The sequence below is a fragment of the Hemitrygon akajei genome, chromosome 11 (assembly GCF_048418815.1).
Source record: "Hemitrygon akajei chromosome 11, sHemAka1.3, whole genome shotgun sequence".
NCBI lineage: Eukaryota > Metazoa > Chordata > Chondrichthyes > Myliobatiformes > Dasyatidae > Hemitrygon > Hemitrygon akajei.
This window is the reverse complement of record NC_133134.1, coordinates 30,802,812-30,827,332: the sequence shown is the minus strand read 5'-3', so window position 1 is coordinate 30,827,332 and position 24,521 is coordinate 30,802,812. Positions and strand designations below refer to the sequence as shown.

Genomic DNA, 24,521 nt, shown 5'->3' with positions numbered 1-24,521 from the left:
ACTTGACTTAAATGGTTAGCAGGAGAAACCGTTTCATAGTTTGAACAAACGCAAGTCACTGTTGAAAATGCCATATAGATTTACATCAGAAAACTCAATGTTTTTCATTCCTATTACTAGAAAATCCTATGAGCAGAAACCACTGACATTTAGCATTGAAGTTAATATACATCCCAAAAATTCACATATTTACTGTGAAAAGCAAGGTCTATGACTTGCACCTAATTCCTTTACAAGAACACAGGCTTAATTCGCTGTTTAGCTTCATGATTCCATCCTCAATCCAAGTACCAGGTAATCTATTTCCAACTTCAAAAGTATTCATTGCCTGTTCACCTACACCAAAGGCTTGATTTCAGTGGATGCCTATTAACTGAAATAGAAATTGTTTTAATTTCTGCTACCTAATGCTTGATTCTGCTAGAACTTCTAGACAAATATTTTTAATACCTGCATTCTCCCTTGAAAAATACCAGAGGGTCAGGTCAATCGTTCACAATTTATAAGAATTGCTAAATAGTTCATCAGTTTGAGTTTAATTTATTGTCATATACAGCACTGTGCAAAAGTCTTGGGCACATAGGTATTCTAGCTATATCTAAGAGTTTTGCACAGTACTGTATTTGTCAACGTGGAATTGAGCGTAAGTTTGTAAATCTGGCGGGTGCAAAGGATGTTGGGAATGATGAGAGTGGAGCGCTGCAGGTGGGGTGTGGGACAGGTGGCAGAGAAGGAGTACCAGGGTTGGGGGTGGCATGGATGCAGACACACCCAGCTCTGAGATACCAGGTAAAGCCATTTGACTCCAAACAATTGGTTTATAGATCATTAGAGAATGCCTCTCTGGTGCTTCCCGCTCACTGCCCTCTCTCTTCCCCTTTTCCTAATCATGATTCCCCTCTCCCTGCACCTTCCCACTCTCAGTTCACAATACAGACCCGTATCAGAATCAGGTTTATCATCACTCACATATATCACGAAATTTGGGGTTTTTTTTGTAGCAACAGTACAGTGCAATACACAAAATTACTTCAGTACTATGCAAAAGTCCAAGGTACCCTTGCTATATATATATATAAAGTATGGGTCTAAAACTTTGGCACAGAACTGTACACAAGCATGCAATGAAGTTCTTTGCTTGTGTGAAGCTCAAAGACTAGACAGTTTATATACACAAATAAATACAGTGAAGAGTGCAAGTAATAGAATAGAAGCATATTTGAGATTATGCTCTTTGCATACTGTTCATGTAATAACACATAAAAGCTTTAATTTGTGTTATTGAAGTTAAAGTTCGCACAATTTTACGTACTGCACAATGTCTTTTTAAATTCCTGTTACAACTTTTGATATCCAGAGAAATAAATTTAAAGTCTATTAAAATCTTTGGCAAATAAATACCTTTGCTACCATATGACCATAAAAGACAGGGGAATGTTTGCTGGCATCATACTGAGAAATTTCTGTAGACACAGAGGCTGCATCCAATTTTGGATCCTCAAATATGCAAGAACTGTTTGCTTCAAATTCTGTAAAATGTAGAGAAAAGGGACATTTCGTTAGCATAATACATCTCCTGGAGATTGTATGGACAAATAATTTCAAACAATTTTGCAGAAGTTTCATTATTGCAAACTGCTCAAATATATCCAATCTTTTTTCCATTATTGCCTATCCTGAATCATTCTCAAAGCTTGTGATGAGTCACTTTTTTAAATTGCAACAGTTAAAGTGATGAAATTTCTCCCATAATGCTGTCCAGGATTTTGAGCCAGGAAATAATAAAAGAACAACAGAATATTTCTAAGTCAGGATAAAGAAGTACCTGGAGGGAAATTTGCTGGCGGTAGCATTGCAATGTACACTCTGCCCTTCCAAGCATTTAACAGATGTTGTGAAAGCTTGTCAAACTATGGCAATGCATTTGTAAACAATTAAAGTGGAGTACAGAATCCCAATCAGACACAGCAAATAGCATATTGACTTTCATACCAAAAGAATTTGATTACAGAGCAAAGACATCCCGCTAAAATTCTACAGGGATTTGATGAGCTTACACTTGGAATGTTGCCTGCAATTTTAAATTCCTTTCCTAAGAAAGAATATACTTGCCATAAAGAAAGCAAGCAAATTCTCACTATATTGATGGCAGAGCCACCATCCAAGAAGAGATCACATTTACTAGGTTTGTATTCATGAAAATTTATAAGAATGAGGATAACTAATTGAAACTTACTAAATTCTGATGGTAACATAGGAGACTGCAGATGCTGGAATATGGAGCTCAGCAAGTCCAGCAACATCTATGGGTCCTGAAATGATGACAATTTCTTTCCTCCCACTGATGCTGCTGACCCACCAAATTGATAGCTAAAAGGCTAGGTACACAAGAAGAATGTTTCCCCTCGCTGGGGTGTATAGAATGATACATTATGCTCTCACAATTTGAATCAAGGCATTTAGAATGATAATGAGCTATAGTTTCTTCCTTCAGACAGTGGCGAAGCTGTGGAATTTGTACTGGAGTGGCTGTCAATGAGCATTTTTAAGGCAGCAAATAAATTTCTATACTGTATGTGAAAGTTATAAAGGATACATTGATAAAGAGACAGGGAGACTATAGTAGAAAATCTAGTATTTAGATGATCATCCATGATTATATTGAAAGGCAGACCATGCTCAAAGTGCTGAACTTTTCTTCCCTGATCCTAATTTAATATGTTTTAATCAAGTCACCTGCTATGCCCTGAACACCATCTACCTTCTTGACTGATGTGGCATTCTGACACTGCAGAATTTTGCCTTGAAAATTGTGGAAAGACTGTACAGGTTGTGGAGCAAGAGAAAGGGACCAGGAATCACTCATCATGCAAAACCCAGCTTTGGACAAGGTTTTGTTCTAGTATTTAAATAGTGGGTCCAGTTAAATTTCTGGTCAATAATGACTTCCAGGAATTTATGGCTCACAATTTGATGATGATAACGCCATTGAATCTCAGTGGGAGGCTATCAGAAATCCTGTGGTGGGAGATGGCAATTTTCAGGTTTGAATGTTGTTTGTCATTTTTCAGCTTGCCTACACAGATTACTTCATGACTTGAAGACTGTTAAATGGAACTAAACATCATCCTTCTTTCATTGGAATCACTGGCTGAAAAACCTAGAAGTCCCTACCGAAAGTTTTAGTGGAAGCACTTTCATTGAACTATCTGCAGCATTGAAAAGAGAGCAGCTCATTTCAATTCTCCTATGGGCAATAAATGCAGGATTTGTGCTAGTGCTAGCAATGCCTGCATTTTTTTAAAGATTTCATAAATCTCTAAACTAAGACATTTTCTGGGTTTACATGTTTTGATCCAATAAGAATCCTACTGATTAGCAGCAAACCATTCTATGTCCCTACTAATAATGCATGTGGAATTGTGCATTTTGCCAACTTATAATTGTTTGGGTATGGGATTCTGTGTTTTATAACATTAATGCAACCCTTAGGTTATAATCTGAAGAGACGCTGAAGAAAACAAAGGCAGTGTCCAAGGTCAGACAGTTGGCAGCATTAAAAAAAACATACATTATTAAATACTGTGCCCCATCAATTCCACCAGGAGAAACTGACTTTAACAGCTTCGTATCTCATCTGATATCACTGGATAACAAAAATAGGAAACATTCATCAAGTAATAATTAAAATATTAAATTGCTTACATTTAAATCATAGGATTCCCTTGAGATTAATAGACTACAATCTATCTCATCTCCTAAAGAATTTATCAAACTTCCTGTCTATATAATTTGACAATAATCTTAATTCTTAAACTGTAATAATGCTGACTGGTGTTCCTGACTAAGACCATAAGATATATGAGCAGAATTAGGCCATTTGGCCCATAGAGTCTGAAGAGATAACGGATGCATTGGTCATGATTTTTCAAGAATCACTTGATTCTGGCATGGTCCTGGAGGAATGGAAAATTGCAAATGTCACTCCACTCTTTAAGAAGGGAGGAAGGCACAAAAATGGAAACTATAGGCCAATGAGCCTAACCTCAGTGATTGGGGAAGTGTTAGAATTTACTATTAAGGATGAGGTTTCGAGGTACTTAGAGACTAATGATAAAATAAGTCAAAGTCAGCATGGTTTCTGTAAAGGGAGATCTTGCCTGACAAATCTGTTAGAGATCTTCAAGGACGTAGCAAGCAGGGTTGACAAAGGAGAGGCAGTGGATGTCATTTACTTGGATTTTCAGAAGGCATTTGATAAGGCGCCACACATGAGGCTGCTTAACAAGAGAAAATCCTATTGCATTTCAGGGAAGATACTGGCATGGCTTCAGATTGGCAGGAGGCAACGAGTGGGAATAAAAGAGGCCTTTGCTGGTTGGCTACCAATGACTAGTGGTGTTCCTCAGGTGTCAGTATTGGGACCACTGCTTTTTACATTGTTTGTCAATGATTTAGATAACGGAATTGATGGCTTTGTGGCAAAGTTTGTGGATGGTACAAAGAAAGGTGGAGGGATAGATAGTGCTGAAGAAACAATGCGATTGCAGCAGGACTTATTGGAAGAATGGGCAAAAAAGTGGCAGATGGAATACAGTGTTGGGAAATGTATGATAATGCATAATACAAATAAAATGGGCAAGTTTACACTCTGGTGTCTAATATTCCAGAATGTTCCAGAATATAAATACCATTTAAATGTACAGTTAAAGATGTTGTGGCTACAAAATTTCAGTGGCATTGCAACCATTGTTAGAGTGCTACTTGTTAACACAATTCAATATAACTTGTGTGCAATACATGACACCTTTATAGTACAAGTTATTCCAGTGCTATGTTGGGAAAGGTACTGATGTAACTGTCTGCACAGAGCAGGTCAATTATGATTTAAATCAGTCTGCAAATTAATAATATTACTACCAAAATGAAATCCAAAGCTATGGTTACTGCCATGTATTAATCGCTTGCTAAAGATTAGCCATTCAGCTGCAGGCTGAATACAAACTCCCTCTCAGCAAACCCCAAATATATTATTTAAAGGGAATCTTAAAGGACTTGCAGTTAGCTTATGAATGATTTCTATAGAATTTGCTCTGAGTAATGTTTGAAGCCTCCTGTGCATCACTAACTTCTGCTCGGATCCAAGGTTATTCCCCAGATTGATTAGCAGCTGCGGCCAGTTTGAGTTGGCATCGGGGACCAGAATCAACTACACAGAGAGCGAGGCTTTGCTTTTCAGCAACAGTTCACTGTTCTTCATCATCATCTGACTTCCTGGAGGTGCGGGGTTCTGATATGGGGGGAGGGGCAAGGCGTGTAACAAAAGTGATCTGGATAGGCAAATTTAAAGGAAAACTGAGATCGTGGGAGTGACACTCCTCGATGAATGGCAGGAACCTGGTAACCTGGTGTGATGTGCTCTGAGTGTCGGTGCACTTGTGGCCCATACTCTGCTTTTTCCCCTGTTTAATCTGGAGATCCTGAATGGAATGTGCACAAGTTCCCAAAAGGAGAAAAGCATAACCAACTTGCCTTTGTCTTGACGGTTATCTTTGCATGTGGCTGCAACAAGCTATACGTCTGTGGTGAACCACATATACCTGTCTGGACACGCCACCCCTGCTGACTGCTCCTGTGGCTCCTCCCACTGACCCCGGTATAAAGGCAATTGGAGACACAGCCCCGGCCTCAGTCTCCAGGATGTAGTGTGGCGGTCATTTGCTGCTTGTTCTTTCTTCCAACCAATAAAAGCCTATATCTCGCCTCACGTCTCCGAGAGTTATTGATGGTGCATCAATTTTATTGACTGAAAGTTTTAAAACATGGAGAGTATTTTACGTCCGGAAAAATTAGACTTGGACCCCCAAGCTCCAGAAGCAGCTCTTCCCTTTGAACTCTGGCTTGCATGCTTCCAATCATACTTGGAAGCGATTCCAGTGATTGAGCCTGCCACAATGTACAAAATCCTCCTATCCAGAGTAAGTCTGAAAGTATTCTCCCTTATCAGAGACCTGCCAACCTACCAAGGGGCACTGGACGCCCTCAAAAGACAGTACCTGCGGCCGGTGAACACTGTCTATGCAAGACATCGCTTAGCAACGCGGCGACAGTGACCCGGCGAGTTAAGCGGGGAGTTTCTCCGAGCCCTACAGACACTCGTGCGGGCTTACGACTGCAAGGGACTGATGGCAGAACAACATGCGGAGCTGTTAGTACGAGACGCCTTCGTTACGGGGATCAGGTCAGTGTACGTGCGCCAGCGGCTGCTGGAAAATGCCGATCTTACCTTACACTCGGCGATCGAGACGGCCGACACGCTGGAGGCTGCTCTGCACAATGCTGACGCTGTCCAGCCGCGCGATCTCCCACCGGTTCCATGGACACTGCAGACCCCGCCACCCGCGAGCAAATCCACCTTGCTGACCGACCAGCACTCAGTTGCATTCATGTTCAGCAACCAACAGCGGGGCAAAATCAAAAATGATAAAATTTTGCGATGGAGAATAGAACTCTCCACCTACAACTATGATATCCTGTACCGGCCTGGAAGGCTCAATGAGCCCCCTGATGCCCTATCCCGGGGAGCGTGTGCCAGCGCACAGCTCGAACAGCTATACGCCCTCCATGCAGATCTTTGCCACCCGGGGGTCACCCGATTTTACCATTTCGTGAAAGCCTGGAACCTGCCGTACTCCCTTGAGGACATCAGGACGATGACCAGGGACTGCCAAGTCTGCGCTGAGTGCAAACCACACTTCTACCGTCCTGAAAAGGCGCAACTTATCAAGGCCACCCGCCCCTTTGAGCGACTGAGTGTTGACTTTAAGGGCCCCCTTCCCTCCACCGACCGCAATGTCTACTTTCTCAACATTATCGACAAGTACTCACGGTTCCCCTTTGCCATCCCCTGCCCTGACACCACTGCCACGTCCGTCATAAAAGCCCTGCGCCAGCTCTTCACTCTGTTCGGATATCCCTGCTATATCCACAGTGATAGAGGGTCCTCCTTTATGAGTGACAAGCTGCGCCAGTACCTGCTGGCTAGGGGCACTGCTACTAGTAGGACCACGAGCTATAATCCCCGGGGAAATGGACAGGTGGAGAGGGAGAATGCCACAGTGTGGAAGGCTACACTTTTAGCCCTTAAGTCAAAAGGGTTGCCGGTCTCTCGATGGCAGGAGGTCCTCCCTGAGGTACTCCACTCCATCCGCTCCGCTATGTACGTCCACCAATGCCACCCCTCATGAGCGCCTATTTTCTTTTCCCAGGAAGTCTGCCACTGGGACCACCCTACCGGCTTGGCTGACATCCCCAGGGCCAGTGCTGCTCCGGAAACATGCGCGGAGCAATAAATACTCCCCGCTGGTCGAGAGGGTTCACCTACTACATGCGAACCCCCAGTATGCCTATGTGGTCTTACCTGATGGGCGGGAGGACACGGTCTCCGTCCGCGACCTGGCGCCCGCAGGAGCAGCAGACCACTACCCCAAACACTCCACGGTAACTATGAACCCTGTACCCGAGGTGACACCGCGCACACCAAGTGCTACACAGACTCCTTACGACACTCCCATACCGGGCGCCTCGCACATGCATATACCAGGCGCCTCGCACACACGTGAGGGATCACTGACGCCTAGTGGGCTGACACCTCCAGTCAGGCCAGAACCAGCGCAACCACCGTCCCCAGTGCAATCACCACCGGCACCTGTGCAATCACAGCCAGTGCTACGTAGATTGCAGCGACAGATTCGACCACCTGATAGACTTAACCTGTAAATATACTTGTAAGAAACTTCGCCCCATGGGGACTCTCTTTTAAAACAAAGGGGGGGGTGAATGTGGTGAACTACATATACCTGCCTGGACATGCCCCCCCCCCCCCGACTGCTCCTGTGGCTCCTCCCACAGACCCCGGTATAAAGGCGATTGGAGACACAGCCCCAGCCTCAGTCTCCAGGATGTTGTGTGGTGGTCATTTGCTGCTTGTTCTTTCTTCCAGCCAATAAAAGCCTATATCTCGCCTCACGTCTCCGAGAGTTATTGATGGTGCATCAATGTCAAACCTAAGTAAGCAAGCTCAAGCAAGTGTCACAGAATGTTACACAGAATTGTTCTATCTGCCTCCAGTGTTGCAAGGGTACAATGTTCGATTCAGAAAAACAAGTCTGACCACAAGTCCATCATATGGTAGTCAATGTGAAATATCTTGGAGGCACTGCAGGAGAAGGAAATAGTGGAATCTGTGAGATGCTAACCTGACCAGACTGTAAAATCAACTTGGCAGAATGCCTCATTGCTAGAACTCATTGACAAGATCAAGATGTTACTTGGCTGACAATGGGAGGTGCCCTCCCCATCGGAGTTACACTTACAATGCATGCTGTCCTTGGGCCAGCTGCAATGAAGATGAGACCTCACTTATTTTGTTGTAGAAAATGTATTTACAAAGAAGACCAAGAAAAGGCTACAAGGGTCCTTGTTGAGGTTCATTTGAGCAACTGTGTAAATGAGTATACACTGATATATGGACCATTCCCAAGGACGTATATCAGGACAAACATCAAGTGCTCCTAACTCACTATTGCAACTAAACTGTTATCCCAGGGTGGTCCCAGTGGCAGACTTCCTGGGAAAAGAAAAGCATCGCTCATGAGGGGTGGCATTGGTGGACGTGCATAACAGGGAGTGGATGGAGTGGAGTGCCTCGGGGAGGACCTCCTGCCAGCAAGAGACCGGCAATCCCTTTGACCTAAGGGCTAAGAGTGTGGCCTTCCACACCGTGGCATTCTCAGTCTCCACCTGTCCATTCCCCCAGGGATTATAGCTTGTGGTCCTACTAGTAGCAATACCCCAGCCAGCAGGTATTGGCACAGCTCATCACTCATAAACAAGGACCCTCTATCATTGTGGATATAGCAGGGATATCCGAACAGAGTGAAGAGCTGGTGCAGGGCTTTTATGACGGACGTGGCAGTGCTATCGGGGCAGGGGATGGCAAAGGGGAACAGCAAATACTCATCAATTATGTTAAGAAAGTACACATTGCGGTTGGTGGAGGGAAGGGGGCCCTTAAAGTCGACACTCAGTCGCTCAAAGGGGCGGGTGGCCTTGCTAAGTTGTGCCTTTTCAGGACGGTAGAAGTGCGGTTTGCACTCAGCGCAGACTTGGCAGTCCCTGGTCATCGTCCTGATTTCCTCAAGGGAGTAAGGCAGGTTCCGGGCTTTCACGAAATGGGAAAGCTGGGTGACCCCAGGGTGGCAAAGATCTGCATGGAGGGCGTATAGCCGGTCGAGCTGCGCGCTGGCACATATTCCCCGGGATAGGGCATCAGGGGGCTCATTGAGCCTCCCAGGCCGGTACAGGATGTCATAGTTGTAGGTGGAGAGTTCGATTCTCCAACTCAAAATTTCATCATGTTTGATTTTGCCCCGCTGTTGGTTGCTGGACATGAACGCAACTGAGCGCTGGTCGGTCAGCAAGGTGAACCTTTTGCCGGCGAGATAGTGCCTCCAGTGCCTAATAGCTTCCACTATGGCCTGGGCTTCTTTCTCCACCGCGGAGTGCTGAATTTCAGTACCTTGAAAGGTACGAGAGAAGAATGCTTCCGGCCTTCCTGCCTGATTGAGGGTAGCAGCCAGCGCAAAGTCGGAGGCGTCACTCTCTACTTGGAAGGGAATGGTCTCATCCACCACATGCATCGTTGCTTTGGCAATGTCCCCTTTAATGCGGCTGAAGGCCGCGCGGGCCTCGGCTGAGAGGGGACTTGACCAGGGGGCAGGCCTTGTCTGCGTAGTGAGGGATCCATTGGGCATAATAGGAAAAGAAGCCCAGGCACCGTTTGAGGGCTCTGAGGGGGGTGGGAAGAGGCAGTTCCAACAGGGGGCACATACGGTCGGGGTCAGGGCCAATGACTCCGTTCTCCATGACATACCCAAGGATAGCAAGTCAGGTGGTTCCGATCACACACTTGTCCCTGTTATAGGTAAGGTTAAGAGCTTTGGCCGCTTGGAAAAATTGTTGGAGGTTGGTGTCATGATTCTGCCTGTTGTAACCGCAGATGGTGATGTTATCCAGATATGGGAACGTGGCCTTCAGTTGGCACTGGTCCACCATCCGGTCCATTTCCCTCTGGAAGACAGAAACACCATTTGTGACACTGAAGGGGATGTGTAGGAAGCGATAGAGCCTGCCGCCAGCCTCGAAGGTGGTGTAGAGGCGGTCCTCCGGGCGGGGGAGCTGATGGTAAGCGGATTTTAGGTCTATGGTCGAGTACACCTTGTACTGAGCTATCTGATTGACCATATCCGCGATGCGGGGTAGGGGGTACGCGTCAAGCTGCGTGAACCTATTGATGGTCTGGCTATAGTCCACGACCATCCTATTTTACTGCCCGGTCCGAACAACGACCACCTGGGCCCTCCAAGGACTTGTGCTTGGCTCAATGATCCCCTTCCTGAGCAGCCGCTGCACCTCCGACTTAATGAAGGCCCTGTCCCCCACGCTGTACCTCCTGCTTTTAGTTGCCACAGGTTTACAGTCAGGGATCAGGTTGGCGAACAGCGATGGGGAGGGATCTTGAGGGTGGAGAGGCTGCAAGTGGTGTCTGCAGCGTGGCTGTCGGCATGGTGTGGGGTGGGATGTGCGGGTCGGTGTGTGTGTGTGTGTGTGGTCAGTAGCGGGGTATATGACGAAGTCCCGCAGAACTGAGGATTTCTGACAGTGATTAGTGGGTGGGGCCCATCATACTCCATTGTCACACTTTTCAGGTGGCTCTGGAAGTCCAGCCCCAATAGCACAGGGGCACACAGTTGCGGCATGACCAGTAAGACAAAGTCCCGATACTCTGTGCCCTGCACCACTAGTGTCACTACACAACCCCCCTGGATGTCTGTGGAATGCGATCCAGAAGCCATGGTGACCTTCTGGCTTACCGGCCGTGTCACGAGTCAGCAGCATTGCACCGTGTCCGGGTGAATAAAACTCTCAGTGCTGCCCATGTCAAACAGGCAGCTAGTCCTGTGCCCCTCCACCAGGATGTCCATCATTGACCTTGCAAGTTGGTGTGGAGCGCTTTGGTCAAGGGTCACGGAGGCCAGAGTTGAATCGCCGTCTTGGTACCCGGTAAACACCCGTGGTTTGGAGGAGGTGCGAGGTGATGCTGACCAAGATGGCCGCCCCCATGCCTTGCAAGTGGCAGGCAGGCAAGATGGCGGCAACCAAGATGGTGACCCCCATGCCTCGCACGTGGCGGGGGGGCAAGATGTCGAGCTCCATGCCTCGCACACAGCGCTGCTCAACCTCGCTCGTGGTTTGGACCTACAGGCCTTGGCAAAGTGGCCCTTCTTTCCACAGCTGGAGCAGGTAGCTTCTCGGGCCGGGCAGCGTTTTTGGGGGTGCTTTTCGAGTCCGCAAAAGTAACACTGCACGGACTTGCGACTGGCAGTAGCCATGGTCGATACACCGGTGGGTTGCAGGGACTTCACGGACTCGCGACTGGCAGCAGCTGAGGTCGATTTGCCGGCGGGTTGCGGGGTCTGCGGCGTCCACGAGGCTGGCGGGAGATCACGTGCCTGGACAGCTTCAGCGTTGTGCAGAGCGGCCTCCAGCGTGTCAGCCAGCTCGATCGCAGAATGTAAGGTAAGATCGGCGTGATCCAGCAGCCACTGGCGCACGTACACTGACCTGATCCCCGTAACGAAGATGTCTCTTACTAGGAGCTCTGCATGCTGTTCCGCCGTCAGCCTCCTGCAATCGCTGGCCCGCACGAGTGTCTGTAGGGCCCGGAGAAACTCAGCGCTCGACTCTCCGACCCGCTGCTGCCGTGTCGCTAAGCGATGTCTTGCGTAGACGGTGTTCACCAGCCGCCAGTATTGTCTTTTGAGGGCATCCAGCGTGCCCTGGTAGTCCGTTTGGTCCCTGATCATGGAGTAGACTCTTGGACTGACCCTGGAGAGGAGAACTCTGCGCATCGTGGCAAGCTCAGTCACATGAATCTCCTCCAGGTACGATTCAAAGCATGCTAGCCAGAGTTCGAAAGTGTCGCCGGCTTCCTGGGATTGAGGGTCGAGATCCAATCTGTCGGGTCGTAAAATGCTCTCATGTTTTAAAATTGCTGTTAATAAAATTGATGCACCATCAATAACTCTCAGAGACTGGAAGTGAACGATAGGCTTTTATTAACAGCAAAAAGGGAGCACGACATCTCGGAGACTGAGGGAGGAGCAGTGTCTCCAATCGCCTTTATACAGGGGTCTGTGGGAGGAGCCACAGGAGCAGTCAGCAGAGGGGCGTGTCCAGACAGTTATACATAGTTTACCACAGACAGTACAACATTTTTAAGAACTGCCATGTTGAGAAGGGTCAACCGGAATCCAGCTGACAGTTTTGGCAATGTCAACAGAGTCTTTGTCTTGGTAAAGGGAACACAATCTCAAAATCTTTCAGCTGCACTACAGTAGGAAGTTTAGAGAAAGCAGAGGAGATTGAAAGATCAATCAGTTAACAATATACAGTGGTAAATGGAGCTGAAAGAGGTTATATGCAAGGTGACATTGCAGAAGGAGAAAAGAAGTTAGGATAGGAATATACAATAACGAAAAGTTCTTAAAAGGCTGACAGGTAGGAGTAAATGAACATAGAAAATTACAGCTTGGGAAAATCTGAAATAAAACATTGGTTCAGAGCAGTAAAGCAAAAAAGTCTCAAGATATTGGAAATGTTAAATTATAAGTTAAAATGCTTGGAATATTCTTGTATATGTCCTGTATCAGCAAGGATTTCAAGTAGCAAAAGAAATGTAAATAAATTTAAAGTATTTAATACAAGACAAAAGTAAAATCTTTCAAGAAGTCTACAATTGTATTTGCTTTGATTCTGGCAAAACTATGAATAACTGGAAAATATGTTACTAAGGAAAAATAATGTTGTTCATTGTCACTTCATCGACTGAATCTATGCCTAGAAATCAGACAGCATCTATAAGAGAGAAATGGAGTTCACACTTCAAGTTATTGATCTTTCATCATCGATTAAGAGCTTCTGTTATTGCACAAAGGACCTGAAGCCATACAGACTATTGATCGATGGCCATGAAGCAAGGTACTGTTTCAACAACAACAAAGAAGCCCAGAGGACAATTAGGAGATACTTAATTTTCAAATTGCATTAAACATGAAGATCATTTCTTCTTGTTGGGAACATAATGACAGTTTATTCTCAGTCTTAGAAACTGAACAGGCTGCATACAGATAACTGACATTATAATTAGGAATAGGAATACAGTGGATTCCGGTTAATTGGGCCATCAGTTAATCAGGGCATTCGCTTATTTGGGACACTTTTAAAGAATGAAAATTAATCATAGAATAGCTGGAATTCCCTTTGTTTATTTGGGACACTGTGCCACTTTATTGGCGAACAGTTTCTAACTAGCATCAGATGTGTACAATTGTGTAGACATTAGAGCTAACAGTTTTTAAACAGCATCAATTATGTTTACCATAATCATTATATAATATTATCATTGACTAAAATCACTGCTTTTTGAACATAAATAATGATAATTGGGTAGAAATAAGCAGTAAGACAATTCAGAAGGGTTTTGCTCACTATGGTTTCAGGCACTCAGGCTTGGAGATTCCAGAAAAAGCTGGGAGTGAAAGTAAAATGATTTTACTACTTCAACAAGTTAGAAACTACAAAGAAATTGAAGGTATCGACAATCATCTTGAATGTTACAATTAAAATGAAGATTTGGAGGATGCAATTGTTGAAAATTGGATGAAGGCAGTCCCCATTATCATACTAGGTGTCTGTGCTGATTTTGTTCATTTACAGTTAATTGAAAGAATGTGCCAGTGTATAGTACACTGGATGAATTCCTCTATTGATAACTATTAGGAACTAATACACAGTTTTATAGAAGTGCAGTAGTATTGATAGTATTCTAATTTGTTCTGTATTTTACTTAAATATATTTTCGTTACTCAGGGTTAAATGGTAGTTTATCTGTTTTATACCTTTTTAACTCTTTCCATGAAACTTCAGCTAATTGAGGCAGTCGCTTAGTTTGGCCAAAATGTACTGGTCCCAGTATGTCCCAATTAACAGGAATCCACTGTATATGGTAATTAATTTCCCTGATCAATATTGTGAAGTATGCATTAAAATAATTTAGTTATTCATACAAATGTAATTTTATTTGTCAGTTTTTAAAAAACTGAAATTTGAAGCCTCATAGTAGGATGCCCAATGCCTTGCATCAGCAAGGGTTTCAAATTGCAAATAAGCAAATAAACTTAAAGAAAAGCAAATAAATTTAAAGAATTTAATGCAAGACAAAAGCAAAATTTTTCAAGAAGTCTGCAATTGTGCTTACTTTTGATCTTTTAGCAAGATTACAAATAACTAGAAAAATAATACTGTTCATTGGCACTTCATTCTTGGAAGCTTTGCCTAGAGATTAGATTTCACCAATTTTTGGTGCACTAATCCAGGTATATTATCCTCAACACCAAGTCTAAGTGTCCAAGTTCATATAGGTCCAATACCTAAACATTAATTTGATACTTTGATTGGCTAATACCTCCAATGACATATTTTTCTAAAAATAAAGTGGCCTGCTCTAATGAAATTTAGAAATTAAGAATTCTGTTACGAGTATATACTGTCAGTATTTAAAGCATTACTGTCAGTAAAGAATATGAATGTTTTAACAGATTCAAAATTTTAAAAAGCACGTTACATGTCTGTACACTAATAATCTAAGCTGAAATTTCTAGGATCCATTTATTTTCTATAAGTATTATGTTTATGACAGTAAATTCTAAAATTTTTAACTATCTATTACATGACTCAGAGAATATGTACACAACGCTGGAAGAACTCAGCAGGTCAGGCAGCATCCGTGAGAAAAGAGTAGCCAACGTTTCGGGCCTAGACCCTTCATCAGGAATGGGGGGAAGAGAGGACCGAAGGCCAGTAATAGAGATGGGGGAGTGGGGAGGGCCTAGAGGCGCCAGGTGGAAAACCAATCAGAGGAAAGATAAAGGGGGGAGGGGATAAGCATGAAAGAACTGTAGAGATAAAGAAGCAGAAAGTTGAAAGGGGAGAGAGGCAGAGAGGGACCTGGGATAGGGGAAAGGGGAGGGGGATGGAATTACCGGAAATTGGAGAATTCAATGTTCATACCACCAGGCTGGAGGCTACCCAGACAGTAGATGAGGTGTTGCTCCTCCAACCTGAGTTCATACTCATCATGGCTGTAGAGGAGGCCATGTATGGACATATCTAGATGGGAATGAGAGGCAGAGTTGAAGTGGGTGGCAACCGGGAGGTCCTGTCTATTGTGACGGATGGAGCATAGGTGCTCGACGAAGCGGTCCCGCAATCTGCGTCGGGTCTTGCTGATGTAGACCTCCAGCCTGGTGGTATGAACACTGAATTCTCCAATTTCCTGTAATTCCCTCCCCCTCCTCTTTCCCCTTCCCCTATCCCAGGTCCCTCTCTGCCTCTCTCCCCTTCCAACTTTCTGCTTCTTTATCTCTCCAGTTCTTTCATGCTTATCCCCTCCCCCTCCCCCTTTATCTTTCCTCTGATTGGTTTTCCACCTGGTGCCTCTAGGCCCTCCCCACTCCCCCATCTCTATTACTGGCCTTCGGTCCTCTCTTCCCCCTCATTCCTGATGAAGGATCTCGGCCCAAAATGTTGGCTACTCTTTTCTCACGGATGCTGCCTGACCTGCTGAGTTCTTCCAGCACTGTGTACATATTCTTTGATCCACAGCATCTGCAGTTGTATTTTTGTGTATTACATGACTCAGCTAGTTCACTGATACACCAATACATACCAAAAATTACCACATTATACCGTCAAAAGTAGAAAGGCAGACCACTAATATGTGATTGTCATTGCAAAATTCAATTACAGGTTCTTCACCCTGTAAAGATTACTATACAGTCTAGCCCTAAATGGCCTACCACTTGTGCTTGGGATGCTACCTCTGAGTTCTGGACTCCTCCACTTGAGGAGACATCTTCCTCACATCTACCCTGATGACCCCATCAAGAATTTTAAATATCAATTACCTCTCAATAATTCTAAACTGTACAAAATAGTGGCCATTGCCTAGTACAATTCTCCTCATGTAACAGACCCATTATCCCAATAACCATTATTGTGAATCTTCAAGTGCATTGGTCTGCTTTTCAAAGAAACAAAATACTTTAGTTGTGGTCTCACTAAAACCTATTAACATATAAAATCCTTACTCTTGCACTCAAATCATTTTGCAACACATAATTTGCCTTCCAAATTGTCAGTTGCAGACTCATATTATCTTTCAAAGACTAATGTACAAAAATGCCTAGGTTTTTTGAGCATCAAAATTTCCAAATCTATTCCTTAAAAATATATCATTGGTCTCCTATCTCGCTGTGGAAGGGGAGTGTGGTGAACTACATATACCTGTCTGGACACCCCCCCCCCCCCCCCCCCGCTGACTGCTCCTGTGGCTCCTCCCACAGACCCCAGTATAAAGGCGATTGGAGGCACAGCCCCGGCCTCAGTCTCCAGGATGTTGTGTGGTGGTCACTTGCTGCTTGTTCTTTCTTCCAGCCAATAAAAGCCTATATCTTGCCTCACGTCTCCAAGAGTTATTGATGGTGCATCAGGGTGACTCCTCTCTCTCCCTTGTTAGTGAGAGACTGCAAGTTAAAATGGTACCAGAGAGTGACTTCTTCTATCTCATCCACAAAACAGCTTAAATTCCTCTCCTTAATGTCTCTACTTTTCAAGGTGGCTGGTGTCCTGTAGGAGTCCATGATCTCTAGCTGCACTCAAACTGTGGTTCTTTACAGTGGTGGATTCCCACTGTTGGAGCTCACCCACCAGCTATTTTCAATACCTCCAGGAGTGGCCATTGGGGTGAGGCCTTGTGCGGCCACTGTGGATGACCATTTTCTTGCCACTGTCACCAAACGAGGCCTCACAGGAGATCGGATCTCTCTCTCTCTCTTTCTCTCTTCCCCTCACCCTCTCTCTCTCCCTCTTTCTCCCCCTCTCTCTCCCAGTTCTCATGAGTTTGAATAAACATTGTCATAAGACAGGTGTTGATGCTTCCAGCCAGAACAAATAGGGGAGGGGAAGGGTTGATGCTTTGCTGCTGCTTTTGCATGGGGTGGGGAGAAAGGGGGCTTTGGGGTTCTAACGTCTTTCTGTCATTCAATCTTTGGGGCTTTCTTCTTTTTCATGGATATCTGCAAAGAATAAGAATTTCAGATTGTGTACTGTATATATTCTCTGATCGTGTCAGTACCTTCAGTTGAACTTTGTCTTTTTGTGTGTTTTCCTCCCAGCCATCATTCTGTGGTTTTGTATTGCCATGTGCTCTTGTTTGTTTGCATACCCCACATGCTCCTTTCCCTGCTCCTGCTCCTGCTCCTGCTCTACTCCGGCCCCTGTATTACTGAGTACTCTGCCTCTCACCTGTTTCTCATTATTACCTGTTTTTCTGCCACTTCTGTCTCATTGAGCTCCACCTATCATCTGCCTCTCTGTTTATTGTTCAGTGTATTTTAGTCTCATGTTTTCACCTGTTTGTTGCCAGATTGTGCCAGTGAGTTTTCCTGAGCCTGTCTAACATTTGTGTCTGTCTGTTTGCTGATTCTGGTTTTTTTTGATTTCTCTGGCTATTTTGATCTCTGCCTGAACTTTGATGCTTACTTTGCTTGCACCTTGGGATTTGTTACTCAATTAATATCACTGTGTGCACAGTACTGGGTGTGTGATTGAATCCCTGCTCCAGTGCCCTAACAGATAGTAGAGGAACCATTGAATGTTACCAAAAGAAATAAGCTCAGATTTTTTTTCCTGCATTGTCCTCTATTTGCCTCTTGCTTTGCCTGTCTGTATCCTCTTGATAAATCTTTGTTTACATCAAGCTCACATTTCCACTTCGTATCATGACATTAGAAAACTTGCAAGTGTTACATTCAAACACCTTGCCCAAATCACTGACAAAGATTAAGAATAGCTGGGAAGAGAAAAAACCTACATAGCTTTGTAACCTGACAAGAATCTGTTTAATTTCACTACCAGTTTCTAAATGTTAACCAGTTTTCAATCCATACTAGTACTTAAATCACACTCCCACACAATCGTAAATGCTATACTTGCTACACTTAAATGTTTTGATTGTCTGTTGCATTTTGAGGAAACATCTTGAAAATAACTCGGGATGTGAACTTCACTGGTAATGCCTCTAGTTGCAGAGTTAGTCAAAAATTACAGAAACAAGCCATTCATCCAGCCAAGCCATGCCCATGCTGACTATTATATTCTATTGAAATTCTTTGAGGAAGTGATAGACAAAGAAGATTCAGTGAATGTTTTTCACTTGGATTTTTAGGAAGCCTTTAACATGGTGCCATTCTTGAGACAATGAAACAAGAGCCCATAATATTACAGATAAGCTACTAGCATGGACAGAGGATTGGCAGTTGGGGCAGAAGGTGAAGAGTGGAAATAAGGGGGCCATTTTCTGGTTGGCTGTCAGTGATTAGTGGTGTTCCACAAGGGAGTGCTGGGTCCACTACTTTTCATGTTATATGTTAATGATCTGGATAACCAAATTGATGGCTTTGGGATCAAGTCAGCAGAAGACACAAAGATAGAGGGAAAGACAGGTAGTGTTAAGGAAGTAGGGAGACTGCAGAAGGACTTGGACAGATTAGTTGAATGTGCAAAGAAATGACAGATGGAATACAGAGTAAGGAAGTGTATGGTCATGCACTTTGGTAGAAGGAATAAAGCCATAGACTATTTTATAAACCAAGAAAAATTCAGAAATCAGATGTGTTAAGGAACTTGGGAGTCCTAGTGTAGGATTTCCTGAAGGTTAACTTGCAAGTTGATCCAGTAATAAGGATGAAAAAGTTATGTATGAGGAGCATTTGAAGACTCAGCATCTATACTCACTGGAGTTTAGAAAAATGAGGGGATCCCATTGAAACTTATTGAATCTTGAAAGGCATAAACAGAGTTCACACGAAGAAACACACAAAATGCTGGAGAAACTCAGCAGGCCAGGTAGCATCTATGGAAAAAAATTACAGTCTACGTTTCAAGCTGAAACTGTTTCTCTGCCTGAAATGTTAACTGTGTCCTTTTCCATAGATGTTGCCTGGCCTGCTGAGTTTCTCCAGCAACTTGTGTGTTGCTTGGATTTCCAGCATCTGTAGATTTTCTCTCGTTTGTGATTTCACATGGAGAAGATGTTTCCAACAGTGGGAGTCTAGGACCAGACGGCACATCCTCAGAATAGAAGGACACCCCTTCAGAACAGAGACAAGAATGAATTTCTTCTGCCAGGGTTGGTGAATCAGTGGTATTCAGTGCCACAGCCAGCCATGGAGGCATCAGTGAGTATACTTAAAGCAGGGGTTGATACCTTCTTGAATAGTAAGGGTGTGGGGTTAAAGCAGGAGAATGTGGTTGAGAGTGAAAATATATCAGCTATGTTCAAATTTTGGAACAGACTTCATGGGCCTGACGGCCAAGTTCTGATTCCTATAACTATATGCATCTATACTAATCCAATTTTCCAAATGGGTCTAGGGCTTTCCATGCAACAGCAATTCAAGTGCTTGGCTACATTATTGTTAAATGATATGACTGTAAATCTCTACAGCACTCTCCCAGAAAGTGTGTTCTAGATCTCCACCAAATGTGTGTGCAAAATATTCCTTCTTAGATTATCTCCAATTATTCTATGCCTTACCTAACCTTAACTTAAATTTAAAAAGGAACTCGGGTTTTTGGAAACCTTAGCTTGGTAAATGTTTGTTGCTATTTCCCTTATATTCTTCATAATTCTTTACACCTCAATACCTCAGCCTCTATTCAAGGAAAGCAAATCCACCCTATTAAGTCTCTCCCTGTAAAGGAAATGCTCTACCCCAGACAATATTCAGATAAACCACTGCACTCTCTCCAGTGATATGCATCCTATCGAGTGATATCCAGAATTGTATAGAATACTAGATACGGCTAAATGATGTTTTATAAAGTTGTACCTTAACCTCCTTACTCTTATATCCAAATTTCAAAGTAGATTTATTATCAAAATACATACTGTATTTGTCACCACATACTACTCTGCAATTCATTTTCTTGCAGGCATTCACAGCAGAAAAAGGAAATACAATAAAATCAATGATTAACTACACTCAAACAAAACAAACAACCAATATACAAAAGAAGAGAAGGAAAGAGATAAATGAACGAATGACTGAATAATACTGAGAGCATGAGTTGTTCTTGGTGTTCACCTGGTGGACAATCTCACCTGGTCCCTCAACACCAGCTCCATAGCAAAGAAAGCCCAGCAGTGTCTCTACTTTCTGCGAAGGCTGAGGAAAGTCCATCTCCCACCCCCCCATCCTCATCACATTCTACAGGGGTTGTATTGAGAGTATCCTGAGCAGCTGCATCGCTGCCTGGTTCGGAAATTGCACCATCTCAGATTGCAAGACCCTGCAGCAGATAGTGAGGTCAGCTGAGAAGATCATCGGGGTCTCTCTTCCCGCCATTATGGACATTTACACTACAGGCTGCAACCGCAGAGCAAACAGCACTATGAAGGACCCCATGCACCCCTCATACAGACTCTTCTCCCTCCTGTCAACTGGGAAAAGGCACCGAAGCATTTGGGCTCTCACAACCAGTCTATGTAACAGTTTCTTTCCCCAAGCTACCAGACTCCTCAATACCCAGAGCCTGGACTGACAACTTACTATTGTCCCTATTGTCTTGTTTATTGTTTATTGTAATGCCTGCACTGTTTTGTGCACTTTATGCAGTCCTGGGTAGGTCTGTAGTCTAGGGTAGTTTTTTCTGTGTTGTTTTTACGTAGTTCAGTCTAGTTTTTGTACTGTGTCATGTAACACCATGGTCCTGGAAAAAGTTGTCTCATTTTTACTATGTACTATACTTGCAGTTATGGTCGAAATGACAATAAAAAGTGACTTGACTTGACTAGAGTCGTTGAAAGTGAGTCCATAGGTTTTGGAATCAGTTCAATGTCCAAAGTAAATTTATTATGAAAGCACATATATGTCACGATATACAACCCTGAGATTCATTTTCTTGTAAGTATAGTCATTAAATCCATAGAAGAAGAACCATAACAGAATCAATGAAAGATCACACTAACTTGGGCATTCAACCAGTGTGCAAAGGGCAACAAAATGTGAAAATACAAAAAGAAAGCAATAATTAATAAATTTGTGATAAATATCAAAGACATGAGATGAAGAGTCCCTGAAAGTGAGTACATTTCAGTGATGGGGCAAGTGAAGTTGAGTGATTCAGCCTTGGTTAAGGGTTAATAACTGTTTCAAAGCCTGGTGGTAAGAGTCCTGAGGCTCCTGAACTTTCTTCCTGATAGTAGCAGTGAGAAGAGAGCATGGCATGGATGGTCGGGGTCCTTGATGATGCTTTTCTGTGACAATGGTCCATGTAATTGTGCTCAATGGTGAGGAGGGTTTTATCTGTAATGGTTAGGGCCATTTCCATTATCTTCTGTAGGATTTTCCTTTCAAGAGCATTGGTGTTTCCACACCAGGCTGTAATGCAGCCAGTCAATATAATCTCCACCGCACATCTATAGAAGTTTGTCAAAGTTTCAGATATAAAGAAGTAGAGGTGCTGCCTTATGTTCTTCATAATTGTACTTAATTGCTAGGCCCAGGACAGGTCCTCTGAAATGATGAGGACTGGCTCATGGACCTCTGGTCTCCTCCATCTGAAGTCAACAATCAGCTTCTTGGTCTTTCCGACATTGAATAAGAGGTTGTTGTCGGAGCACCAATCAAGTCAGATTTTCATTCTCTCACCTTTGGTCTATGACAGTGATGTCATCAGCAAACTTGAAAATGGCATTAGAGCTGTGCTAAGCCACACAGTCACAAGTGTAAAGCGAGTAAAGCAGGGACTAAGTACACAGCCTTGTGGTGCACCTGTGCTGATGGATATTGTGGAGATGCTATTGCCAATCTGAACTAACTAGGGTCTGCATGTGAGGAAATCGAGGATCCGATTGCATAAGGAGGTATTGAGATCAAGGCCTTGAAGCTCATTGATTAGTTTTGAGGGGATGATGGTACTGAATGCTAAGCTCTAGTCAATAAATAGCATCCTGATGTATGCATGTTTGCTGTTCAGATGTTTCACGGTTTAGTGAAGAGCCAATGAGATGGCATCTGCTGTGGACAATTTGCTCCAGTAGGCAAATTGAAGCGAATCCAAGTTGCTTCTTCTGCAGGAGTTGATACATTTCATCATTGTGGATGTAAGTGCTACTGGACTATAGTCATTGAGGCAGGTTACCACGTTCTTCTTAGCCACTGGTATAAGTGAAGTCTACTTGAAGCAGCTGAGTACCTCAGATTAGTGAAATAAGAAGTTAAAATTCTCAGTGAACACTCCAGCCAGTTGATCAGCACAGGTCTTTAGAACTTGGCCAGGTACCCTGTCTGGACCAGATGCTTTTCATTTATTCACGCTCCTGAAGGCTGTTCGCACACGTTGGCTTCAGAGACTGAAATCACAGGATCATGGGGAGGCTGTGGGAGTTTCTGATGGTTCCTTCATGTTTTGATGGTCAAAACAAGCATAGTAGGCATTGAGTTCATCTGAAAGCGAAACCCTGTTGTCGCCTATATCGCTTGATTTTACTTTATAAGAGATGATAGCATTCAAGCCCTGCCACAAACCATTGAGCATCCTTCATTGACTCATTGATTCAAGTTTAGTCTGGAATTCCCACTTCACCTATGGGACTGCTTTCTGGAGACTGTACCTGGACTTCTTGTAACTTTCTTAGACACCAAACTTGAATACTTGATCTTAAACTTGAATCTGATCTGACCCTCAGCAGATGGCAGATCTCATGGTTCATCCAAGGCTTCTGGTTGGCGAAGACTCCGAATGATTTTGAGGGGACACACTCATCTACAACTGATTTTATAAAGCTTATTGTTGAGGTGAATGGAGTTATCCACATTGGTTCAGGAGCCTGATAGTTGAATGGTAATAACTGTTCCTGAGCCTGGTGGTCTGGTAGTTAAGCATCCTGTACCTCCTTTCCGATATCAGCACAAAAAGAGAACATGGCCTGGATGGAGGGGTGGGTGTAGGAGGGGTTAGTTATTGATGATGGATGGTGCTTTCTGCAGGGACTACTCTCTTCATGACTCCCTGGTCTGTTCATTCCCTGGCACTGTACCCTGTAACCTTAGAAGATGCAATACTGGTAATTTCACCTCCTCCCTCACCACCATCCACAGAGCAAGACAGCCCATCCAGGTTAGAAATACACTCTTCCATCCTCATCTACTGCACTTGGTGCTCTCAACATCACATCCTCTACATTGGCAAGACCAAGCGTAGACTAGGCCACTATTTCGCAGATCCCTTATGTCCTGTATGTAATGGCTATTTTGATTTCTTGTTGCACGTCACTTTATCCACCCTTCCCATTCCCACTTGTCTGTTCTCAGCCTTCTCCACTGCTAAGGTGAGGCCAAACACGGACTAGAAGGACACTACCTCATGTTCCATCAGAGTAGCCTATAACCACAGCAATGTAATGGGTATTTATTTATTGAGATACAGTGTGGAATAAGCCCTTCTGGCCCTTTGAGCCACTCCACCCAGCAACCACCAAATTAATCCTAGCCTATTCACAAGACAATTTACAATGACCAATTAACCTACCAAATGGTAAGCCTTTGGACGATAGGAGGAAATCCACGTGGTCACTGTGAGAATGTAGTGTGACGCCATTACAATTTGGGGTTTTTCCGGAATTTGGAGTTTAATTCTAGTGCCGTTCTGTAAGGATTCTCTGTAATCCTCCCTTTGGAACGCATCAGCTGTCTCTGGGTATTCCAGATTCCTCCTGCAGTCCAAAATGTACTGGGTAGGGTAATTGGTCATTACCAATGATAATTTCAGAGTTAATTGGGGTTGTGGGGTACTGGGGCGGCTTGGCTCAATGGGCCAGAAGGGCTTACTCCGCACTACACTGTATTGCTAAGTTTTAAACCCAACCCAAACCTTCTGAAATTGGCAATGTATTTCTTCAATAAAGTTTTGCCTGTATTGTTTGCCTGACCCCACACCTGCATGCCAAGTGCACACAATAAAATTCCAGACTTACACAGCAATATACTAAAAATACTGGAGGAACTCAGCAGATACTAATGAAGGGTCTTGGCCAGAAATGTCAACTGTTTATTCTTCTCCACAGATGCTGCCTGCCCTGCTTTGTATTTCCAGCATCTGCAGACTTTCTCATGCAGAATTCACACTATTGCCCAATATTACTGGTGCCGTTGAGTAACTTGGCAAAGCCAGCAAGAAATAAGACAAGGTGCACCAACGGACTTAAATAACCTTTCTAGAAGTCAGGATCAAAGTGCAGACAAGCCCAAAATTGTCATAAAAGTGGATTTCAG

The 24,521-nt window shown here is 43.9% G+C and overlaps 1 protein-coding gene across 2 annotated transcripts in view; it reads right to left on the bottom strand.

Moving 5' to 3' along the window:
- Positions 1-24,521, bottom strand: part of iqck (IQ motif containing K) — a 91,261-nt gene that overhangs the window by 66,339 nt on the left and 401 nt on the right. For both annotated transcript variants that reach the window (XM_073060558.1, XM_073060559.1), the window contains exon 2: positions 1,402-1,529. In XM_073060558.1, the coding sequence (XP_072916659.1) occupies positions 1,402-1,529 (128 nt within the window). The remainder of the gene's footprint in view (positions 1-1,401; positions 1,530-24,521) is intronic.